Genomic DNA, 24,850 nt, shown 5'->3' on the forward strand with positions numbered 1-24,850 from the left:
ACACATGCTCAACATTCTTCTTGTTTTGGCGATGTCCTTGTTGAAACAGCCTGCTTGCTTTCTTTCTTTCTTTCTTTCTTTCTTTCTTTCTTTCCTCCTCCTCCTCCTCCTCCTCCTTCTCCTTCTTCTTCTTCATGGCGGTTGGCAACCAGCTTTTGGAGCATTACGGCCAACATCTGGACTGGAGTGTGGTTCAAGAGGTCAACATACAGTGTAGGTTGACCTCTTAAATCCTTATTTATAAGGATTTAATTTATAAGGATTTAAGAAAGTGTAGGTCCTACACTTTCTTAAATCCTTATAAATAACCCAGTTATCTTCAAAAAAGAAAACAAAAAATTAAAACAAATTTCACCAGATCCTTTTTGCAGTACATCATGTAAATTTAATGTCATCTGGTTTTCAACAAGTTGTGAAATCAATCTTTGTCTGGCTTGATGATATTTAGGACAATACATTATTACATGCTCTATGGTCTCTTGACTTTTGCAATATTCACACATTGCATCAACATGCTTTTCATTATAAATAATGTTCCATTTAATCCTGTATGTCCTAGCCTCATTCTGGACACCATGTCTTCTGCTTGCTTACATCTGTATGTATTCCTGTTCTTCCCCTTTTTTCCTTGAATTCTATACAGGTGCCTCCCAGACTGTTCATTATCCCACAAAAACTGCCATTTAGCATTTGTTTTAGCTTTAATTATACTTTTGACTTCAGCTTTACTGTATTTAATATTCACCTCTATATCAGGCAGCTCTGCTGCTTTCTTCGCACACATCTGCTAATTCATTACCTCCTACACCTATATGAGCTGGTACCCATATATATGTAGTACTAATATCGGACTTAATCAAATTGTTAGCTAGCTGCAGCATGTCATACACTATGTCCTGTCTAGACTTAGAATTATGAAATGTAAGGCTTGTCAAAGCTGAGCTGGAGTCTGATGCAATCACAACTTGCTTAGGTCTATTGCTCTCTACCCACAGCAAGGCCATCCATATTGCTAACAGTTCTGCTGTGTATACAGCTAAATCATCATTAATTATTTTAGCAGATTCAATGTTTAATTGAGGGATAACATATCTGCGATTCCCATTTTCGTATTAGTCTTCTTTGATGCATCCGTATATATAATGATTCCTTCTTTATATTTCCTTGAAATGTATCTCTGTACCCTGTAATGATCCACTTCAGTGACTTCCTTTTCCTCCAATAAGCCTAAGTCAACTGAAACGTCTAACAAAAGCCAAGGAGGAACAACTGGACAGACCACTGAAGGGCTTATGTCCAGTGCACTAATTCCCTTCATGATTACTTTCTGCCTTATTGTCCATCCAAAACTTTTAATTAGATCATTCTCTCTTTCTTGACATTGACTGACTCAAATGTTTGTCACCATGACCCCTCAAATTTGCCCAGTACACAAGAGCCAGCTGATCTCTTCTAAGATGGAGAGGCATCTCCCTCATTTCTACCTGAACTGCTGCCACTGCAGTGGTCTTAATTGCCCCACAGCATAACCTCAAACCTTGATTTTGAATTACATCTAACTTCTTTAATGATGTTTTAGCAGCAGGCCCATACACCATACACCCATAATCAAAAACCGATCTCATAAGTCCTGTATAAATGGATTTCAGCGCAGGCCGACTTGCACCCCATTCTACTCCACACAAACATCTCATCACATTCAACACTTTCTTACATTTATCTATAATTTTTTGAATATGCATTGTCCAAGTCAGTTTTTTATCAAACCAAATACCTAAATATTTGAAGAATTCCACTCGTTCTAATTCTATTCCAGATAATTTGATTTTCACATTCATACTTATTTTCTTCCTAGAGAAGAATAAAGTCTTTGTTTTGTCTATAGAGAGATCCTATAGAGATCCTAAATCCCCATTGAACGGCCCATTCTTGGATTTTGTTTATTCCCTTTTGCATCTTATTCACTACAAAATCTATATTTCTTCCCTTTTTCCACATTGCTCCATCATCTGCAAACAATGCTACCCCAACAGAATTTTGTATATCCTTAAAAATATCATCAATCATTATTGAAAATAATAGTGGACTGATAATGCTCCCTTGTGGGACACCATTTTCCACACTGTAGCTCTTAATTAGTTCCCCATTTATTTTTACTTGAATTGTTCTGTCTGACAAAAACCCTTTTATCCACTGGAACATTCTTCTTTTTATTCCCAATATTCTTAACTTAATCAGCATACCATCTTTCCACAACATATCATATGCCTTTTCAATATAAAAAAATACTGCCACTACAGATTCTTTATTCACCTGAGCCTTCCTTATTGTATCTTCTAGGTATACAATGGGATCCATGGTACCTCTACCTTTCCTGAATCCACTTTGATAATGTTGCATTAATCCTTTATGTCATTTATCATCCTCTCCATAGTTTTCCCCATCTGAGACGTTAACGCAATAGGCCTATAGTTATTCGCTACATGAGGATCTTTCCCAGGTTTCCTAATAGGAATGATTATAGATTCCTTCCAGGTTCTAGGAATACAACTATTCATCCATATTTTATTATACATACTCAACAACACATCCTTCCCCTTATCACTTAAGTTCTCCAACATGAAATAACAGATTTTATCTGTCCCTGGAGAGGACTTACCTAATTTCTTCAATGCCTTATTAAGGTCAGTCTTTGTAAATAATACATCCAATACCCCTCCTTCACTAACCTCATTGTCAAACACATACTGATATTTTTTAACGGTTTCTTCTCTACCTATCTTTTCTTCATGCTGTAAATTTCCTGTGCTGTGCACTTTGGCTAATATTTTTGCCATAACCTCTGCTTTTTCCTTACTACTAGTGATAGTTCTTTGCCCCTCAATCAGCATTGGATAACCTTCATTCTCTTCCATTCTTTTAATCATGTTCCAAATTCTATCACAGAATCACAGAACTGTTTCCAGTAATCTTTTTTACCTTGCCTTATTGTTTTCCTGACTATTGCCTGAGATTTTTTATATCAAACTAAATTCTGAAAATTGTGTTTTCTTTAACTCTTTAAATGCTCTATTTCTATCTTTTATGACTTCCTTACATTCTTTCGACCACCATGGTACTATTCTATTTAATGTCTTAGGCTTAGTCTTTGGAATAGACACTCCTGCTGCAACAATTATCCCACTGCTAACTTCACAACATAATTTCTCGATATCATGATTATTATCAATAGATATCAATAATTCATCACTAGCTTCTCTATACTTATCCCAATCTGCTTTATTCAAAATCCATCTCTCTTTTCTTACTTCATGTTCCTTTCTTAATTCCACTCCTATCTTAATTCTAATAGGATAGTGATCACTCCCTACTGTATTGTCCCTCAAATATTTATATTTATATTGTACCTCCCAAATACATTTAACTGCAACTGTTTTTGTGACAATAGTAAGATCTATTGCTGTCTCTGTACCCCTTGCCACATCTATCCTGGTACCAGAACCATCATTCAGACATACCAACTCTTTCTCTTCCATAAAGTCTTCAATTACATTTCCATTAACCCCATCCCTCTCTCCCCATATTGTACTATGTGCATTGAAATCCCCACACCAAACAATTTTCCCTGTCAAATCCTTCCAAATGTCCTCCAGATGCCTCATCTCTATTTGCCTGCATGGATTATAAAAGTTTATAATAGTCACCTTATCCTTACTCGACCTTATTTCTGTAACTATGTACTCCATGTCATTTTCTGTCTTTATCTCTCTATACTAAAGCCCGGAGTATGCCCAACCGGTCTACATGTGTTTTGTGGATTTGGAGAAGGCGTATGACCGGGTCCCCCGGGAGATACTGTGGGAGGTGCTGCGGGAGTATGGGGTGAGGGGGTCTCTACTCAGGGCCATCCAATCTCTGTATGACCAAAGTGAGAGCTGTGTCCGGGTTCTCGGTAGTAAGTCGGACTCGTTTCAGGTGAGGGTTGGCTTCCGCCAGGGCTGCGCTTTGTCACCAATCCTGTTTGTAATATTTATGGACAGGATATCGAGGCGTAGTCGGGGTGGGGAGGGGTTGCAGTTTGGTGGGCTGGGGATCTCATCGCTGCTCTTTGCAGATGATGTGGTCCTGATGGCATCATCGGCCTGCGACCTTCAGCACTCACTGGATCGGTTCGCAACCGAGTGTGAAGCGGTTGGGATGAGGATCAGCACCTCTAAATCGGAGGCCATGGTTCTCAGCAGGAAACCGATGGAATGCCTTCTCCAGGTAGGGAATGAGTCCTTACCCCAAGTGAAGGAGTTCAAGTACCTTGGGGTTTTGTTCGCGAGTGAGGGGACAATGGAGCGGGAGATTGGTCGGAGAATCGGCGCAGCGGGTGCGGTATTGCATTCAATCTATCGCACCGTTGTGACGAAAAGAGAGCTGAGCCAGAAGGCAAAGCTCTCGATATACCGGTCAGTTTTCGTTCCTACCCTCACCTATGGTCATGAAGGCTGGGTCATGACCGAAAGAACGAGATCCAGGGTACAAGCGGCGAAATGGGTTTCCTCAGGAGGGTGGCTGGCGTCTCCCTTAGAGATAGGGTGAGAAGCTCAGTCATCCGTGAGGAGCTCGGAGTAGAGCCGCTGCTCATTTGCGTTGAAAGGAGCCAGTTGAGGTGGTTCGGGCATCTGGTAAGGATGCCCCCTGGGCGCCTCCCTAGGGAGGTGTTCCAGGCACGTCCAGCTGGGAGGAGGCCTCGGGGAAGACCCAGGACTAGGTGGAGGGATTATATCTCCAACCTGGCCTGGGAACCCCTCGGGATCCCCCAGTCGGAGCTGGTTAATGTTGCTCGGGAAAGGGAAGTTTGGGGTCCCCTGCTGGAGCTGCTCCCCCCGCGACCCGACACCGGATAAGCGGACGAAGATGGATGGATGGACTAAAGCCCGCTTTGTATAAAAATTACAACTCCTCCTCCTTTACCTATTTCCCTATCCCTTCTTATAGAATTATACCCCTTCATTACAAAATCCAGCCTTGGCACTAGCCATGTTTCCTGTATACAAATAATATTAGGTTTTTCTTTGAAACGGTCAACATATTTCTTAAATTCTTGACCGTTAGCAATTAAACTCCCAGCATTCCACTGGAGTATAATTAAAACAATTATGTATCCCCACCCCATGGCTGAGACTGTAGTACTTCATCATTAAGAATATCTCTTACTCTTTCCCAAGGCATTCCCTTTGCATCCAAGTATTTTTCGGCAGCCTTAACAATTATTTTAATTCTTTCAGTTCTACTACTGGTCTGTGCCGAACAATTGATTATCTCAGCCATGAAGAGCACAAAATCACCTTTACTCACAATCAATGTCTCTTCTTTCAATTTATCACACTTTGCACATTCCCCTACAACTTTAGTCCTAGTCTTTATTGTCTCTACCGGCACACTTTTTGGGACTTTCTTAGTTGCCTCCGCAAAGGAAACACCTTGAACTACTTTAACTCGCTGTACCTCCTGCATTCTTTTGTTAGTCTCACAACCACCATATGCTGCACTATGTTCTCCACCACAATTACAACATTTGTGTTTGGCCCCCTCTTCACATTTTCCTTATTCGTGTTCACCACTGCATTTGCTACATCTTTGTTTTCCCTTGCATATCGCAGCTACATGCCCATATCTTTGGCATTTAAAACAACGCAGCGGTGGGGGTATGTACACCCTGACATAGTAACTCATGTAGCCAATTAAGACTCTCTCTGGAAGTTTCTCTTCCTCAAAAGTTAGCAAGACTGAAAGACTGTCACATATATTTCCTTGCCATCTTGTTTTTAGTCGTTTTGCTTCCCTGACTTTAACGTTGTTTATTCCTTCTTTCACTGAATCCACTGACTCACTTAGAGGAATCCCTGAGATTACAACCCTCACAAACTTCTTATCAAATGCCATTGAACACTTCACTCGCTGTCCATTTAGTGTATTTATCTTTATTGCTTTTTTAGCACTCCTTACCTCCCCAATATCTTTGTGTAGCACTTTGGTTAGTAGGATTGGACTCCATTTATCAAAAGTAGACCCCTCTTGCAACAGTTTGATAAATACCTTAAACTCATCTTCACTCCTTTTCACCTACTACTTTCCACCCTTCCACACTCCCGCGTCCAACATCCATCTCCCCAACTTCCCTGCCAACTCACTGCCAACAGACACGTCTTTGCTCCTTTCCTCCAGAAGCATTCATCGTCTTGCCTGCTCTGCTCCTCAATCCGGCGTTCCCGTCCAAAGCAGCCCCGTTTGCCTGTGTTGGCAGCATAGACAGTATATAAACAGTTGGTGTCAGTTACCGGAAAGTGCCACCTACACTTCCTGGCGCCATTTGATTCAAATATACCATTTCCGGTAGTGACCAAACTTAATTCGATCATTTAAAATGTTCAATTCATCCAATTTCAATCAACGCAAAAGGAATCTATACAAAAACTACTGAAGTCTACATGATTGAACCATGTTCTTGAAAGGAATATAAATGAATTGCGTAGCATATTCTAAATTCATTTTTTTAAATTCAAAGACCTGCTATTTCCCATTTTTTCAGTGTACTTTGATATGCTAATGAAAGTACACTTATATTTAGTGCACTTTGTTTACAGTGTACTAAGATTACACTACTGATGAAGTAAAATTAGTGTACACTTTCAAAAATTATACTAACTCTGTATTAAAAATAAGTGTACTTACTATAAGTACACTAAGTTACCACTATACATTTTTTAGTATTTTAACATATTTTATGAAAGTACTCTGATATGCCACTAAAAATACACTTATTTTAGAGTGTACTGTATAAAGTGTACAGAAATCACACTTCTAATGAAGTGAGATCATAGTACACTTTAAAAAATACTAATAATTAATTTCCAAAAAAATATACTTCCCATAAGTACACTGAATTGCCACTCTAAGTATGTCAAATTTAATAAAAAAAACTTCTATACAATTTAAAATACATTAACAACAAAGTACACTTTCAAAAATTACATTTAAAAAATTATTTGATTACTGGTAAATTAGTATACTTACTTTTTGGACTCTGAAGTTGAACTTAATTACATCTATTTTGAAGTATACTTTTAAAAAGTACATATTAAATACTCTTTAAATAAAGCACAACAAGTAGAAGCATACTTGTTTTATACTTCATGTACTTCATTCATATTTCTAATACACTAAAGTATACTACTTTTTTACCTGGGTGTACACACACACTTACTGTAGTGTAAACACATGCAGTTGGCTGTGCAGACGCACACATAAGAACATATACAAACAGATGCCAAGATAAATGCACAGGAAACCATTTTAGACTCAAGCCTTCAATGTGTATCTAATTTGTATGATGCTTTAGTTGAATGTGTTTACAAATTATTTATTCAATGCCTGAACTCCAATGTGAAGGTCAAAAATAGCCATAATTGTCCTGTGTATATTTTTGTTGTTCAACTAATTAGTTGTCATAAATGTGTTCATGAATATTTGAATAGTCAACTGAATAAAACCTGCAGAGAAAACCTGCCCACACCTGTCATTGCACACTTGTTTCCACATGGGGGCAATCATGTCAAGTGAGTTCACCAATTCTACTGCTTCAGTGATTAGGGGGAAGATACAACATTTGCCTGACTTCTTTTGCCTTTTGGTCATCCTCATGAATTAAATAATAGGCCTAAATAACATCTTAAAGTGTCAACTTTCCACCAGGAGTTAATTTGTCCAAACCACTCTACGCTGTTAAACACACAGCACATTGTAGGCAAGACTAGCTACTCAGCGGAAAGGGCAGAGCTGGAGGAGACGCTCATTACCAAAGGTTAGATTTGTCACATCACACGCGCACATGCGCTCAAACACACACACACACACACACACACACACACCTAAAACTCTAATGAGGAGCTGGACTGACAGTTCAAGAGGCACTCTGAGGAAATCCTCTGGTGGTTACTGTATCCCAGATTGTCCTAAGTGGTCTAGCGTTATTACAACATGAGTGGATGTCAATCACATGATGTTGACTGCCCATAACACCCAGACCGAAGAATAAAAACCAACAACCAACAAGTCCTATATTTTTACATGTTAGAAGGACAAAGAGTATATTCATTTTAAAGTGTAGGCTATACATTGTACCCAATAGGAATATAAAATCACGGTAGTGTCTAAATATGAGATACAGTAAATACCAGTAAGTGCAACAAAGTCACTGAACTCTCCAAACCTTAAAAATATCAGTCCCCGTGAGAATATAATGGCCGTTTTTCGTTTGATAGATACAGATAGATAACATGTAGAATATGCAGGATTGGTGGGTGTGTTTTGGGATGGGTGCTGTGATGTAAGAGGGGAGGATGGGGGGAGGTGGGGGCTTCTCTCTCCCCCGTAGAGCGCAGCATGAGCGCTCCGCAGCAAAAGGATGTGTGAGCAGGCAGCGCGCTACTGTAGGGACGGAGTCCACAAACTGCTCAACAAAGAACAAGCCAAACTTCGAGCCCAAGAAAGCCGCGAGCAGCCGAACCCCGTAGCCAGTCAGGACAGCGAGTCCGCGACGGCAGCACAGTCCGGAAACAGCGGCGCCCAGCCCGGTGGAATCGACGGGCTCGTCCGCTGGATAGTCACCAAAATGAGCGACAACAAGAACATCTCCAGCCGGGAGTACGCTTCCAGCAAGGAGGAGGTGGCCGTGGCTCAGGAGCAGTTCTTCGCCCCGGAGCCACGGAGAGGCATCTCCGTTATTTTGGATGTAAGTATAGAGAGCCAGGCGGTGGTCATGCCTGACCGGTTGGATGGGAGGGTGTACGGGATGGAGACATATCCAGTGGCAGTGCACACGGACCGGTGCAGTGCGCACTTACGCACTGAAACCATCTTAACAGTTCACTTTTTCGGCTTATAGCTCGAGCTTAGCAAAGCAGGCAGGTGGTTTTGCCGTGTTAATTAACACTACGGGAAGGCACGTGTGTGTCGGCGGTCAAGCCTTTGATCCCCCGATGACTCGGCAGTCTCATCACTGTGCCCACCTAGCTTTCTCCTCGTTGCCCCGTCCGAAACTGTACTGTAACCTACTTTTTTTTTTTTTTTTTTGTTGGCCAGTACTCCCTTAGGCTTGGCTCAATTTGTGAATTTTTCTATCAACACGGAAGGCGTCATAAATTCAGGTCAGTTAAGTCGTTCAGCAGCCTACAGCTTTAGTTTTGGTGACGGTTTACTGTATGTTCAAAGAAAGTCCGAGGCGCAGCACCGCACTTTGCCCTTTGAGCACACCCATAAAGCAACATCAGTAGCCTCAGTCAGATGTCCGTTAGGGTGCTTACGGCAATTTTATCACAACACTTTAATTATTAATGAAAATGTCTTACTACAATATTTGGATTTATCCTATTGTTACAGAATCCCGACGTAATATCTAATTTCACTCAGAGGCCAGCCGGTTAAACCTGTACAAAGGTGCAGCCTTTCTGGAAGTGGCAATTAAGCAGCGCAATGTCGATTTAGGTCAGCTCATCAATACGCTAGGGTTCTTTTTTTCATCACCGCCCCACGAAATATTTCCCCTGGAGATCAGCTGATGTTGCTTTTAATGCTTTAACGGGTAGAAAACGAAAGAGAAAAGTGGCTCAGTTTCTGCAGACCCTGACCACGATCCAAATAGATAAAGAAGGGGTACATAGAAAACTAATTATGATCAAGACCAGAGGGCCAATGTATCCTAGTACCCTAGTAAAGGAAGTGTGTGTGTGTGTGTGTGTGTGTGTGTGTGTGTGTGTGTGTGTGTGTGTGTGTGTGTGTGTGTGTGTGTGTGTGTGTGTGAGAGAGAGAGAATTTCTACATTTTCATGCTCAAACATTTCTTTTACCACATCAGGAACCGTTTGATTTCATATTGTCCTATTACTCACTTTTCCACAGGATTGTTTCCTTTTTGTTGCATTTCACCTGATGGCCCCAGCATGACAGTAATCTACTACAATATACTCACACTGATTGGTCGATACGCAGTGTGCAAGCCGCGCCTTTTGACATCAGCAGTGAACTCTTTCTGGCTTTTTCTCTCCAGCTCACTTTCTGCGTCGTCTTGAACTTTGAAATGCTAATTGTTTTTGCTATTTTCCAATATTATTGACCCCACTGTTATCAGGATGAAGAAGTCCACACCAAAGGGATTGAGTGATTGCTGCTGATGTGCTGTGTGTGTGTGTGTGTGTGTGTGTGTGTGTGTGTGTGTGTGTGTGTGTGTGTGTGTGCGCCCGCAGGCAGCGTTCTGCTCATTAGACCTGCTCTGCTTTCCTGCTTCTCATCCTTTGCTGTTCTCATCTTCTCCTTCATCTTAACCCTGATGCACCTTTTCTTTCTATTCTTTGAACTCCTTTCATCCTTCTTCCTCTCCTCCTCCTTCCTTATTTCCTTTCCTCCATGTCCTTCTTGTCTTTCTCCTCTCCTCTTTCGTCAACCAGGCCAAGAAAGCATCCATTCTTAATAAGGTTAGGAGATGGATGCAACACTATCCCTCCCTCTGTCCCTGCCCTTGTTCCCATTTTGTTCAATCTTTTTCTGCTACTTTCTTTAGTTGTCTCTCGTTTTCCTCCTCTCTCTCTCTCTCTCTCTCTCTGTATACACACACACACACACACACACACACACACACACACACACACACTCACTCAATGCGATACTTACTCAAAGCGATACTCCTCAAAGCTTGTCTGTCTCCAGCAGTTTCAGAGTTGGCTGTTTTCTGTGGAGTTGAGTGCGCCCTAGGGTGCCGCCGGAGAGCAGAACAATGCAGAACAGCTTGTCATTTGGAACATTGTGCGTCTCAGCAGTTAATGATTTTCACTTTGGCCCGTTCAGACAGCTGCAGTCACGGCCAGAATGCACCCCATACTTCTAGTTTTACAAGCAATCAACTAAATACTGAATAAATAATTACTAAATAATTTGTTTGCAAGTTCCATCGTTTAAACTTGCATCCTGATGTGTTTGAGCTGTGGGCATTCTTGTTGTCACCGTTGTCCATCTTGAAATTTTGAAATTAGCAACTAACAATTAGTTTCATTATCTAATTATTCTGAATTGGTTAAGTTGTGTCTCTACAATGTTAAAAAAAAAAAAAAAAAAAAAAAAAAAAAATAGTGAAAAATACCCAACAGTCTTCAATCGACTATCATAATATGAGAAAGGAAAGCATCAAAGCCTACAGAGAATGTTTGACATTTTTGCTTCGAAAAACAACCGAACAATGAATCAACTATCAAAATAGTTTAGTCTAGATGAATTATTTTTCTTGATCAACTTATTGAATAATTATTTCAGCTTTACCTGAAATATGAAACGTGAGAGTCCGAGATTAAATGACTTTAAATGGTAAAACACTTCCCTCTTTTGACATTTCATTTAACATTTAAAAAAAAAAACGCTCCCATAGGTGTTTGTTCAAGCAGCGTTTACGTCTCATATTTAAAGGTCCCATAGCATGAACATTTCACATTATGAGGTTTTTTGTTTTTTAACATTAATATGCAAATGAAATGGTGATAGGTGTAAACCGAGCCCTGGGTATCCTGCTCTGCCTTCGAGAAAATGAAAGCTCAGATGGGCCGATCTGGAATCTTGCTCCTTATTACCTCCCCTTTCTCTGCTTTGCCCACCCAGAGAATTTGCCCACCCATGAGAGAGAGACATCATGGCTTTCAGACGAGCAAAGTGGCAGTTGGTCAAGGCCACACCCCCACCCTCCACCTTGCCCCCCCTCTCTCCTCCTCAATTGCTATAGATACAGAAATGGCACATCCTAAGGAAAGCTCATTGTGGGACTGGCTCTAGTGGCTGTTGTTCTGCACCAAGACTGAATTTCAGGAAAGAGACTTCAGATACAGTATTAGGGGACCACTAAGGTCTATATAAAAGAGACTTCAGATACAGTATTAGGGGACCACTACCACTAAGGTCTATATAAAAGAGACTTCAGATACAGTATTAGGGGACCACTAACACTAAGGTCTATATAAAAGCATCCAAAGAGAACCATGTCATGGGACCTTTAACGTCTATACATTGGGCCGGCACATACGGGTACTTCGCTAAACGTCAAGGGGGATAGAAAACAGATGATCCCATAGTAGTCAGTGCAATGGACCTTTTTCACAGCAGACATTTTTGACTTGTCATAGTAGGAAAAGCACAACTGAAATTGATAACCTTAATGATGGCTCAATTCCATCAAGTGACCAAGTAAACTATTTCAGTGAGTCAGCATGCACAACACCAGGGCCTCTCCTGAGAAGTAAATTAAGTCAACATCTTACTAGCTGTCAAAGGCCACAGAGAAGAGATGGGTTTTAAGACGGGATTTAAAAACAGACAAAGAAGAGGCCTTTTTAACGTGCAGAGGCAGATCATTCCATAATTTAGGAGCCGACACAGCAAAGGCACGGTCTCCTCTGAGCTTCCGCTTAGTTTTAGGCACACTCAGGAGCAGCTGATCTTCTGACCTGAGAGAGTGAGTGGGGATATAAGGGCGTGGAAGCTCCGAGAGGTAGGGCGGGGCAAGACCATTCAGGGCTTTAAAAGCAAATCAAAGAATTTTAAAATGGATCCTAAATTGAATAGGCAACCAGTGGAGTGAGGCTAAGATGGGGGAAATGTGCTCATGTTTACGTGTGCCAGTTAGAAGACGTGCAGCAGCATTCTGTACCATCTGGAGACGGGCGATGGAGGACCCACTTACCCACTTACTCCCTCGCTGTGAGGGGGCAGCTGGCAGGTTGGCTGATGCAGAGCGGAGTGGGCGGGTTGGGGTATAGGGTTTAACCATGTCCTGGATGTAAGCTGGGGCTGATCCGTTTGTGGCCCTGTATGCAAGTACTAGTGTCTTGAAGCGGATGCGGATGCGGGCAGCAACTGGTAACCAGTGAAGAGAGCGGAGGAGCGGTGTAGTGTGAGAGAACTTGGGGAGCTCGAAGACAAGTCGAATGAGCTGCACGGGGCCGGATGGTGCACGCAGGCAGGCCGATCAGGAAGGAGATGGCCAATCAGGAGGGAGATGGCCAATCAGGAGGGAGATGGCCAATCAGGAGGGAGATGGCCAATCAGGAGGGAGATGGCCAAACAGGAGGGAGTTGCAGTAGTGTAGTCTAGTCTATAACTGTTAGCAGCCTCCCACTTAAGCTATCCATCATAAGTAACTGTCACCAGCATCATTTACCACACTGACTGAGAATATTCCTTGTATCTTGTATCTCAAAGTCTCGATTAACCCGCTACACAACAGCTGTTTGGCATTTTCCTGTTTCTTTTCTGATGTGCGAATCTTTTCCTAGGTGATGCCGGTCTGGTCTATAGCCTGGAGCCAAAGCCCATCTATCAGGATCTATTTTAGGACATGGCAGGAGGACTAATCGGAGATCAGGGTTTTTGGTTGTATTGTTGGTGCAACCAGCTACTCAGCAACCTTTCGGTATTGTTATTGATTTTGAACGGTTTGTTTAAACTTAAAGTTTGGAGCGATGTTACACTTCCACTGCTTGTTTTGCGCTGTTGTCGTCTATAGGGCACGTGGGATTGTTTCCCCCCCAGAAAGGGGCGTAATGATGAGACCTTCCCTCGTATGGCGTATTGCCGGCCTGACGTTTAGTGGCTGTAGTAATTATGACTGGAGCAAAGCAGAAAGTAATGTGACAAAGTGTGCGAGCGCCAAGTAAAGAAATTAAAGAAAGCTGCGATTTTCTTTCAAACTTTACGAAACAAAAGGAGCTACGTCCCCTTTAGCGTCACGTGTGTAACCTGAAGTCACGTGTGATTTGAACCCAAACCACAAACGTTCTGTGGTTTAGGAATGAGGATGGAAAAGGGTCCTGTGGGTCGTATTCATGGCTTTAAGTTAACTTTTTTGATCACCAGCCAACATGGCTAGTAGATTTTAAGTTACCAGCCAATAAGATTTTCCACTAGCCACATGTCCTAACTAACTTCAATACTTGATTTCAGCTCCTCTGGTTTGTTTCGTGCTGTTCCATTCGTCTTCTCCGTTTCAGTAAATGTAGTAATTACTAGGCGTATGACACTTTACAACATAGTGTTCATGGGAAATGTAGGATTAGTACTTCAAGCAGTGTTGCCAGATAAAAAAATTACGTTTTCAAGACAAAACCGCCCAAATTTCTCAGTGGAAAACGGACCAATCTGGCAACACTGACTTGTCGCATCGTTTCTGCAGCCTGTCGATTCAAACAGAAGCAGCGTTATTTGCTTCATTCACCAACAGCCAAATTGGCTGGTAACTTTACAATGTTACCTGCCAAAGTTGGTTTTTACCCGCATATGGCCGGTTGGCGGTTCAATTTAAAAGCACTGGTCGTATTAGATAGTAGGAATAAACAACCTATATCGTCGTATGGTCTGGAGGACCTGTTGGATAACGAAATGTGTCAAGTCTTAAGACATTCTTAGAGACAGTTTCAAATATTTTAAAGTGATAACTCTAATAAGCTCTGCTCCAGTTCTGTTCTCAAGTGTACAGGAAATGTACAGGAAGCTGTGTACTTCACAGACTGTCTGTATAATGGGAATACGTTAGAAGGGATACCCCACACCAACATTATTTTAGTACCACCCACTTATTCCCTGTAGGTTGGAAAGACAGCTATTAAAGTGGTCAGTTTCCTTCCCAAGAACAATTACAGCTACAACAGCCCACTGGTGACAGTATCCAAACGTTCAAAAAAACGTCTTTTAACGCGCTCACGCAGCATAACCCGCTTCTCTTCTGACTATCTGCATGTTTACTGTGTTCCAAGTTAAAAGGCACGTTTGGCAAAAAACTTGATTGATCCATGCGATGAATCATCATCAACTCCCTCTTACTTTCTTTGTCTGTTCCTTTCATTTTTTGCACCTCCCCCCCCAGCTCACTCTGAAACACTGATCAAAGTACCAGACCTGCCACTCTCAATTCTATAGGGAAGGTGGGGGAAAAAAATCTTTACAGCATAGTATCGCGATATATTCCGTGGCAATACAAGCATCAATCTATGTGTTGGTCAGTTTGTCTGCTTGACAATCCCAATTTGCAGCAATAAAACTGAAGTGAGATGATCAAACTGAGAATCTTTTTAGATGAAACTGATGTTGACAAAGTTTCCTTTTGGGGACATAATTTGAGATAGGGAAAAATGTGAAGTTGGAAAAAAGGTAATACATTGCAATATATCGCAGAATATTGCAATGTGTTTAAAATCGCAATAATATCGTGACATAAGTTTCGTGATGATGTTGTACCGCGAGGCATCTGGTGATTCCCACCCCCATAAATAAGTTTCCAGGATCGTCCGTGTTCGTACGCGCATAGAATGCGGCGCACACATACACAGCAAGTAATCATCGGTGTGTCGATCAGTCGGCTTTGTTCTATGTGTATGTACATAATAATTGTGACTTTTTATTGTGACTTCTGCTACACCTGCTACACGGTGGCTCCTAGCAAGCCTTATCACACACCACTGCACTTAAACTTCATCAGGTTGAGACACACTTTGTGTGGGATTTGACTGTACGGGCTGCACGAGTTAAAACATTTATGAATTTAAACATTTATGTTTGCAGTTATTTGACCACTGGGTTATTTTTGCTGCGTAGTGTGTTTAACCATCTGTCACTTCTGCTGAACTGTGTCTTAATGTAAATGTTCTGCTCTATAGCCAGGGATGTCAATTTACAGACTAGGGCTGACCTTTAAAGCTTCAAAGCTTTGATCGTTGCCATGGCAATCAACGTCCAAATCAGTATTTGAATGCTTTGTTTTTTTATTTAGTGTTTTTAGTATTATATACAGTATATACAGCATGCACAAATCCAGAATAGCCCATGAAATAATAAATAGTAATCCCACATTATTCATTCATGCATCAACATGAATTTGTTATTCTTGGATGGACCACCTTTTGGTGTGTGTGTGTGTGTGTGTGTGTGTGTGTGTGTGTGTGTGTGTGTGTGTGTGTGTGTGTGTGTGTGTGTGTGTGTGTGTGTGTGTGTGTGTGTGTGTGTGTGTGTGTGTGTGTGTGTGTGTGTGTGTGTGGGGGCCTAGGTGCGTGCTGTCCCCAGGTACTAAAATCTGTAGACAGACGGATGGAAAACATGTCACAGCCTGCCTCACTTCATCCTGGCGCTATCATCTAACAATACCAACACCAAAACTGAAAGTCTGACTACGTGAGGGCTAGCAACTCGGCAGCAACTATTGGCGTGCAAAATGTCGAAATGTTCGTGGCTTGTTGCTCAAGGGCTGTGATTTTTCACTCTGGGTGAGAGTAGGGCTGGGCGATATGGACCAAAAGTCATATCCCGATATATTTTGGCTGAATATCGATATACGATATATATCCCGATATTTTTTTCCGCAAAGTGAGAGCAAATGTTCAGTCAAAGCCAAAATCAAATATGACATGTCACAAGTAGTTTCATAGAAACAGTTGCAAAATCAAATAAATAATAAACCGGTTTCTTCACCTGGTTCATGATTAAATGCTCAGCTGTTCAAATAACAATAAAATGTAAACCTAAATACTGTATAACAGGAGTACCTTTTTTGAAATCAAAGCTCCATATTTGTGATTCGTTCCAAAGGTCAATTAAGCTTTTGATATTAATATAATCTACTTTGTTCAAAATGTAATGCCTCATGCCTGTAAGCCTAGGTTTATAGTCCCATTCTTCCACTTGATACTGCTTCCACTTAAGTAAACTAAAAGATGAACTATCGACTACAAAACAAAGAAACTAATTAATGTGTTAATACAAAGAATATTTATTATGATCGGCTCACAGATCTGAGTCCAAACGGAAACTTCACCCTTCTGAACTAAGAGTTTCTGCTTCAAGGTGAAGTTTAAAACAGACTGAAATGTCCAGGCTCATTCCTCCACTATTTATTTCTGTATGTATTTATGCGTTACATGTCATTTTAACGGGCACTGAGCTCCAGATCCTGCAGCTGCAGACGGTCTCTGCTGCCCCGCTGTAGCTTCTCTCCGTCCGCCTGCCGCCGGCAAACTTAGTGGAACTTTCCGCCGATATCGACATACAGGTCGTCCTGGACTACGTGTAAGATCCTAACGATCACCACTCTGTCTTTGGCTGGTCCGATTTGGATCAGCGGGGACCGGCGCAGCAGCGAGGCAAAGCTGTGTTTTTACCGGGGGAAGAGACGCTGCGGCCGGCCACGGAGCTCTCCGCCTCCCGCTGCCGCCCGGAGCTCAGATTGCTGGTCGAAGGCGGCATACATAATCATAAAACACATTGTCACCTGTTAAATGTTATTCATTGCTGTTTGTTCTTTTCATTTCCTCTATCGAACATAATTAAGCAGTACAAAAGTCCGGCATCTTTAGCGTTGATCTGAATGCTTCGGACCTCTGTTCCAAGATGGCGGCGGTTTTGACGTATGTTTAGAACCTCAAGGCGACATCTGTGTATATATCTACGGGAGCAAGGATCACATTTGAACTATATCGATATATGCGATATGGTCTAATTCCATATCTCATTTAAAAATATATCGATATATTTTTAATATCGATATATCGCCCAGCCCTAGGTGAGAGCGAAATCTCTGACGATTCATACTTTTAAATAATGTGGTATATTTATCAAGAGTGATGCAAAAGAGGGTGCCGTAGGTGTAACACCTTTGGAAAACCAGTGATTTTACACTGAAGCTGATGTGAGTTGATTAAGTCACAGTAGCACACTAAGCATCTTCATTACAATGGTGCAGTCACTTTCTACTGACGACTCCAAGTTCAAGTCTTGGGAAAACATTTTGTGTCAAATGTTTCCTATCGTCTAATAATATCACAAAGCTGGATCTGACATAGGAGTCATGGAAAGAGACCATGTCAAACATAAACTTGATCATTGCTTTTAAGACAGTGACAGAACGGAGCCGCATTTCCTAGATGGAAAATTGCGGCATTGCAAACACATGGCTCGTTGGTCTAGGGGTATGATTCTTGCTTAGGGTTTGAGAGGTCCTGGATTTCAAATCCCGGACGAACCCTAAGGGCAGAATGTCTTTCTTTTTCTTGGTAATGGGTTTAACAAAACAAGTTTGAAACCATGTCACAAAAGGCTATGCAGTAGAGCTGGGCAATATATCGATATTATATCAATATCGTGATATGAGACTAGATATCGGCTTAGATTTTGGATATCGTAATATCGGGATATGACACAAGTGTTGTCTTTTCCTGGTTTTAAAGGCTGCATTACAGTAAAGTGATGTCATTTTCTGAACTTACCAGACTGTTCTAGCTGTTCTGTTATTTGCCTTTACCCACTTAGTCATTATATCCACATTACTGATGATTATTAATCAAAACTCTCAATGTGTTCATATTTTGTGAAAGCACCAATAGTCAACATTACGGCTGCAGTATCGATATCGAGGCATTTGGTCAAAAATATCGTGATATTTGATATATTTTCTCCATATTGCCCAGCCCTACTATGCAGTTTACAAATGTCCACATGAAGCCCTTCTTGCAATTAACATGACTTGGCCAGGTAACTAACGTTCACCTGAGAATGTTGTAGGGGAATTGTCATTGTGCTGGAATCCGCCATTTTCGTTTCTAATCTGAAGTCATCGAGGTAATAGCCAATCCTTAATTTAAAGTCCACAAAAGAATCAACTTCACCCACATGGAGAATTTACTTTTTATTGGCTTCAAGTTGCATGGCTTCGTTCGGGTGTGAAAATCATGCTTTCCTGACCTGGGTTCATAGTGTCAGCACTTTGGACTCTGAATTCAGTGATCTAAGTTCAAGTCTTGGTGGAATCTAGACATTTTTGTTCACGCAAAAAGTAGAAGAAAGAGTAAAAGGCAGTAAAGTCGTTAAACTTCACTGATTTTATCAGACATAGCTCTCTTCAATTGATTTGCATCATGACCCTCAGGCATGGCCAAAACTTCATGTACTATATACAGTATCTCACAAAAGTGTGTACACCCCTCACATTTTAGTAAATATTTCATTATATCTTTTAATGGGACAACACTGAAGAAATTACACTTTGCTACAATGTAAAGTGCATGGTTTTATGTCGGTTAGCCTAATAACTGGTTTGATTTGCATTGAGAGATGATTTTATGGAAAGTACCCCATGCCAATCTCTAGGTATGGTGAAGGGTATGTGATAATGTGGGGCTATTTTAATTCCAAAGGCCAAGGGAACTTTATCAAGATGCATAGTATCCTGGATCCATGAAATAACTGGCCTTTAAAAATAAAAAACTGCCTGCCTCTATGGGAATTTAACATAGGGGTGTACTGACTTTTGTTGCCAGCGGTTTAGACATTAATGGCTGTGTGTTGAGTTATTTTGAGGGGACAGCACATTTACACTGTTATACAAGCTGTACACTTAATACTTTACATTGTAGCAAAGTGTAATTTCTTCAGTGTTGTCCCATTAAAAGATATAATGAAATATTTACTAAAATGTGAGGGATGTCCTCACTTTTGTGAGATACTGAATTTGATAAGAGATACGAATGAGAGATAAGTAAGCCATCAAAATGGCTCTTACTCTGGATGTCTCGGCTGACCTGTAGAGACAGATAAGCAGGTCAGATATTCTACAAATGAATCAATGTCACCCAGATGGTGGAAATGTAGTGAGGCAGGTAACTAACGTTCACCTGAGAATGTTGTACGGGAATCGTCATTGTGCTGGGATCTGCCATTTTGACTAATAATCTAAAGTCATCAGGCTGATGCCTAATCCTAAAGAGGAAGTGAGAAAACAACTGCTGCGCCCATATGGCGAAGGTACCACTTGAGAATCTCGGGGGATATTCAGGGCACGTCCTCTTTGGAAGGTACCTCAGTGCATGCCTAGAAAATCCTGAAGCACTGCATATCCCATCTGGCCTGGGAATTCCTCGGGATCCCCTAAGAAGACCTGGAGTACGCAGAAGTGGAGGAGAGCATCTGGGCCTGCTTCCACTGTGACCTGACCTGGATAGGGGAGGATGGATGGATGACTCCAACAGTATAAACCGGCAAAATGGTCCACTGAGCAATCTCACAGGACATTTCACGGCCCGTTGGTCTAGGGGAGGTTGGTCTAAGAGATCCCGGTGTTCAATTCCTGGACGAGCCTACGGTCCTTAGTGAGTGTAGTAGAAGTGACTGTTTAGATTGAATAATAAACAACAGTTAACCTTGAACAATGTGGTATATTCGTATCTCCTTGCATGGCAGCAGGATTCTTGCGGGATCACATGTCGCGTGAAAATCCATCCTGTCAGGCTTCACATAACGCGGTTGTGTCTGAAGTACTAGCTTACCGAACCAATCAGCATACGGTGAGAAGCTACGGGTTTAGGTGGTGTGTGATTGCCATGGCGGATGTTCCTTTAATCACCTGCCAGGTATTTTTTTTGAAAGTGCCTGTCCTTTTCCAAACAGTTTCCAAATTATCAGATGGTTCTGTGTAACAAACCATCTGCTACGTCAGGTTGATATTTATCAAGTCTGATGCTAAAAAAGGGTGTCGTAGGTGTAGGTCCAGGGTTCAAATCCTGGACAAGCCCACAGCGATTCTCCTGTCCACCCCATGTCACTACTACTCAGTCACTGAAAAGTAACTTTCCCAACTGCTTGAATCCAAAGAATGTTGAAACGGCCCTCCATTTATGACTTTTATATGATTGTACATTCTTCTTGTTTATGCTTCCTGCAACTCACTGCAGATACTTTAATGACGCTAACGCCACTGTCTCGCGTTTCTGTTCACAGATATTCAGAAGAGCCGACAAAGATGGTGAGTGAATTCAATGATTCTCTTTATTAGTTCATATAATGGATTTGTTATAGAATGTTCCAAGATTTACTCTATAACGTAATGTAAAAATGACATGTTAGTAAATAGTGGGATTTCATCTGATAGGCTCTGATTCACGGTAAGAGGATCCACAGTTGTACACGTGCTACGCAGTACTCATAATATTAGATTTTTGGGGGATTATTGGGGCGCCCTGGTAGCCGACCTGGTCTTCAGCTGCCCTATCAAATAAAGGCCAAAAAGAATCTTAAAAAAAAAAAGAAAGAATTATGAAATTATTAAAGCGCCCATATTATGCTCATTTTCAGGTTCATAATTGTATTTTAAAGTTGTACCAGAATAGGTTTACATGGTTTAATTTTCAAAAAACACTATATTTTTGTTGTACTGCACAGCTCTCTCTCACTGCTGCAGATTCTCTTTTCACCTGGTCTCTGTTTTAGCTACAGAGTGAGACCTCTTTTCTTCTTCTTCTTCTGTACTATCTTTGATTGCACTTGCACATGCTCAGTACCTCAGATGTAGATCATGTCAGCTAGCTAGCTCCATAGACAGTAAAAGAAAGGCTGTTTCTTCAACTTCGGTCAGTTACAAGGCAGGATTAGCTGGGAGACTTCTTCTAAACGAGGGCACACATGTAAGTGGTTCTTTTGTAGATTATAGTGAACTTGTGTGTGTTGTAGCAGTGCTTTGCTATTGAGAACGAGGTAGCATGCTAGCGTTAGCATTAGCGTTAGCATGCTAATGCTACGAGCTAACTGTTGCGGTTAGCCAGCTCGTTTCAAAATCGGCCCGGCTTGTGACGTCACAAACGATTTTGAACAGTTCACCCGGAGACTGAAGGCAGGACGCATTCAGAAACCGTATCTCACTCAAAACAGCATGGATGGATTTTTTTCAAAGTTTGTATGTGTGTGAAAGCACCAGAGACACAAAAGAACACCCCAAATCCCAGAAAAAGTGTTTTTTTTTTCATAATATGGGCACTTTAAAACCAAATTCAATGGAAAAGACTTGCAAGTTTTGCTTCCAGCGGCAAAAATTCCAACAAACCACCAGTTTCTGAACTATTATAGCCCTGTTGGGAAGGTTTTCAGACAGACGATTGGGTTTCAACACAGACGGTGAGATTTAGTGTTTCTGAAGCCTTGTGTATACCGGAAGACTACTGAGCACGGAGCTCCGTCTGTCTGCTGTCTGAGCTGTATTTTTAGCATGTTGGGACATAAAAGTGTTTTGAAAAGCGTAAAGTTTATATAACTGTGTAGCTGTGCCAGTACTTAAACCCTGTGGCATTGCATGTACTGCTGCTTTCTCTCTCTCTCTTTATCTCGTCATCTTCTTCACATTCTCTTGCTTATCTCGCTTTACATCTTTTCCTTCCCCCCCCAACCCCCCTCCGTTGACTACCAGAATTTAACTTCTGAAGAAAGCGCATAAGAAAGCTGTGCTTTCATAGCAGCCAGATAGCCATTTGTGTGTGGGTGTGTGGGTGTGTGGGTGGGTGGAGGGGGTTTCTCTGCTATATACAAACCATAAACTTCTTTGCCTCCTCTCCAGCACAGCTATATTCCCCAAATGTATCTCTGTAAAGACGGACGCAGGCGCGCGTGTGTATGTGTGTGAAAATATACATTACCTTGAATCCAACATATTATTAGCAAAGATAAATCAGCCTATTCGTAAAAAACAACAAAAAGCTCAACAGCATTGATGACAGGCTTACTGGCCTGTAAGGTATCCAGCCACTATGGTAGCCATCCACAGATAAAGTTAAGCTTAAGGATTCACTATGCCTTCCACATTTATGTTTGACAATTAAAACATGAAGGTATAAGAATATGTAAATAGTAGCTTATTGTAGGGCACCATAAAAGGTATGTGCATAGGCTTTTAGGCCGCCCTACACATTATTGTAGGCCCAGTTTATTATGCAACTACATTTTTTACAATATATGAAGTAGTGGGTCCGTGCTCCATCTCTCTTTCAGATTAGTGGTCCTTGGCCTAAACGTTGAAAACCTCTGCTGTAGACATTCTAAGAGATGACTGTACCTTTACAACAGACTGTGGCATCAGCAACATTTTAAATGCTTGCACTACCTAAATACCAACTGCTCGGATGCAGAACATCAATAAAATGTACACTTTTATTTCATGCTGATCTTATCCCAAGCACAGACTAGTTGTTTCAACAGTAAAGCAGATCTTTCTCCATCACAAACAAGCTGCCGAATTGGTGCAACTTTATGATAACAGCCTCTTGGGGTGTTTCAACAACTCAATTGCTGCTAGAAACACAGCTGCAAACTGTCTTTAAAGAGGCAGATATGTGTGTGGATGAACCGAGAGAAAGGAGAGACTGAGAGTCAGTGAGGGGCAAAGAGAGAAGAAGAAACTGGTTATTATGAAGAAAGCGTAGTTATTTGATGTAAGGAATGCAAGCTGGAAAGAAAGAAACAGCGAGCAGAAGCTGAAGAAGAGCTATTTTTATCCTCCTCCTCTCTCCTGGGAACTGTTTTAATGAGTGAGAGAGGGAGAATGGAGATGCTAACGGGGAGAGGAGAGGATTGTTAAAAGAAAAGAAGGTGCGGGTAGGGCGGGAGGGATGACAGAAGGAGAGGCAGGAGGGGGCAGGAGTCTGAGAGGGCTCTCCCTCTGAGGGCTCTATCACTGAGCTAACAGTGAGAAAGAGGAAGAAGAGCAGGACGAAGAGAGGAAGAGGAGCGAGGGAATAAGAGAAAGTGTATATCTGACCGCGGGTCAGTAATTGAGGTTTAATTGGCAGAGTTTTGCCTTGACATGGATAGCACAGATTTCAGGGCCGGCCTTCCTGCTCTAAAGCTGCTGAAACAGCAAGCCGAGGAGTGAGTGTGTGCTTTATTGTGTGTGTGTGTGTGTGTGTGTGTGTGTGTGTGTGTGTGTACGCGCATTATGTATCCACATCTACTTCATATACAAGTTGCATGCATTGGTGAGCATTTTTGTGTGTGTGCTAGTGTGTAATATAAGAATAAATGTATCAGTATGCCCAAGCTTCTTTGCATGTGTATTTGTGTGTGCGCGCGTGTGCGTGCATGATTATTACGGCTGACTCAAAAACATTGTTATGAAGCAAGTGGAGTGTTTCAGCAGCCAATAATTCTATGAAATGGTTGCATCATTTGACAGCACTTAGTTTACTGTTGGCACTCGCAGCAGCACCTCTAATCTGACACAGTGCACTGAGCTGCTGCTGTTTGAAAGTTAATTTTTGCAAGGAAAAATAGAAATGTTATGAAATAATAACTTGGGTTATTATTTTAATTGCATGTTTTCTGTAGCTGGTGACTGAATGAAATCAAGTTGTATTGCACTTTAATTACACAATATGTAATTCAACTTTTGCACCATTAATTTGAAACATGAATTACATTTTCCTAGCCTGGGAACCAGACAAATCTGCAAGCTCATGTTTCATTTGCTCAGGCAGATACGTTGTTTGGTCTGACAACGCCCCATGGAAATCAAAAATGATTGAGAGGTTGTAGACTAGCCCCCTACTCAGTGTAAACTGCAAGTATAGGGCTTTTTTTTACAGCAGATGTGCATGCTTGCTTACTTTTCACGATAGTCAAGTTTCCATCCAAATGCAGCGCGAAGAAAATGCAGATGAATGTGCGTTTCCACCCACTACTGTGATGCGAATATTAGGAGTTAGTACACCGAGAAACACAGTTGGGTGCCTTCAAATCATTGTGTTTACCACCTATCACAAGTCAAAATGTCTGCTGTAAAAAAGGCCTACCTTCTATATAGCACACTATATTTACTGTCCACAATTTCTGCTAGATAAAAGCGCCTTAAAGCTGCCATAGTGGAATGAAAAACGTAGTGTCCATAGCATTTACAGTACTTACTTACTTACTGTATGCCTGACACCCTTTGGGGGGTATAGGCCGTCGACAAAGGACCTCCAGAGAACTCG

At 41.5% G+C, this 24,850-nt stretch overlaps 1 protein-coding gene across 1 annotated transcript in view; it reads left to right on the forward strand.

The window, feature by feature from the left end:
* The first annotated feature begins 8,433 nt into the window (after positions 1-8,433).
* necab2 (N-terminal EF-hand calcium binding protein 2) overlaps positions 8,434-24,850 on the forward strand; it is a 174,418-nt gene continuing 158,001 nt past the window's right edge. Inside the window, exons 1-2 of the mRNA XM_028586498.1 lie at positions 8,434-8,782; positions 20,838-20,862. Of these exons, the coding sequence (XP_028442299.1) occupies positions 8,456-8,782; positions 20,838-20,862 (352 nt within the window). The 5' untranslated portion in view covers positions 8,434-8,455. The remainder of the gene's footprint in view (positions 8,783-20,837; positions 20,863-24,850) is intronic.

The sequence above is a fragment of the Perca flavescens genome, chromosome 8 (assembly GCF_004354835.1).
Source record: "Perca flavescens isolate YP-PL-M2 chromosome 8, PFLA_1.0, whole genome shotgun sequence".
In the NCBI taxonomy this organism is placed as follows: Eukaryota; Metazoa; Chordata; class Actinopteri; order Perciformes; family Percidae; genus Perca; species Perca flavescens.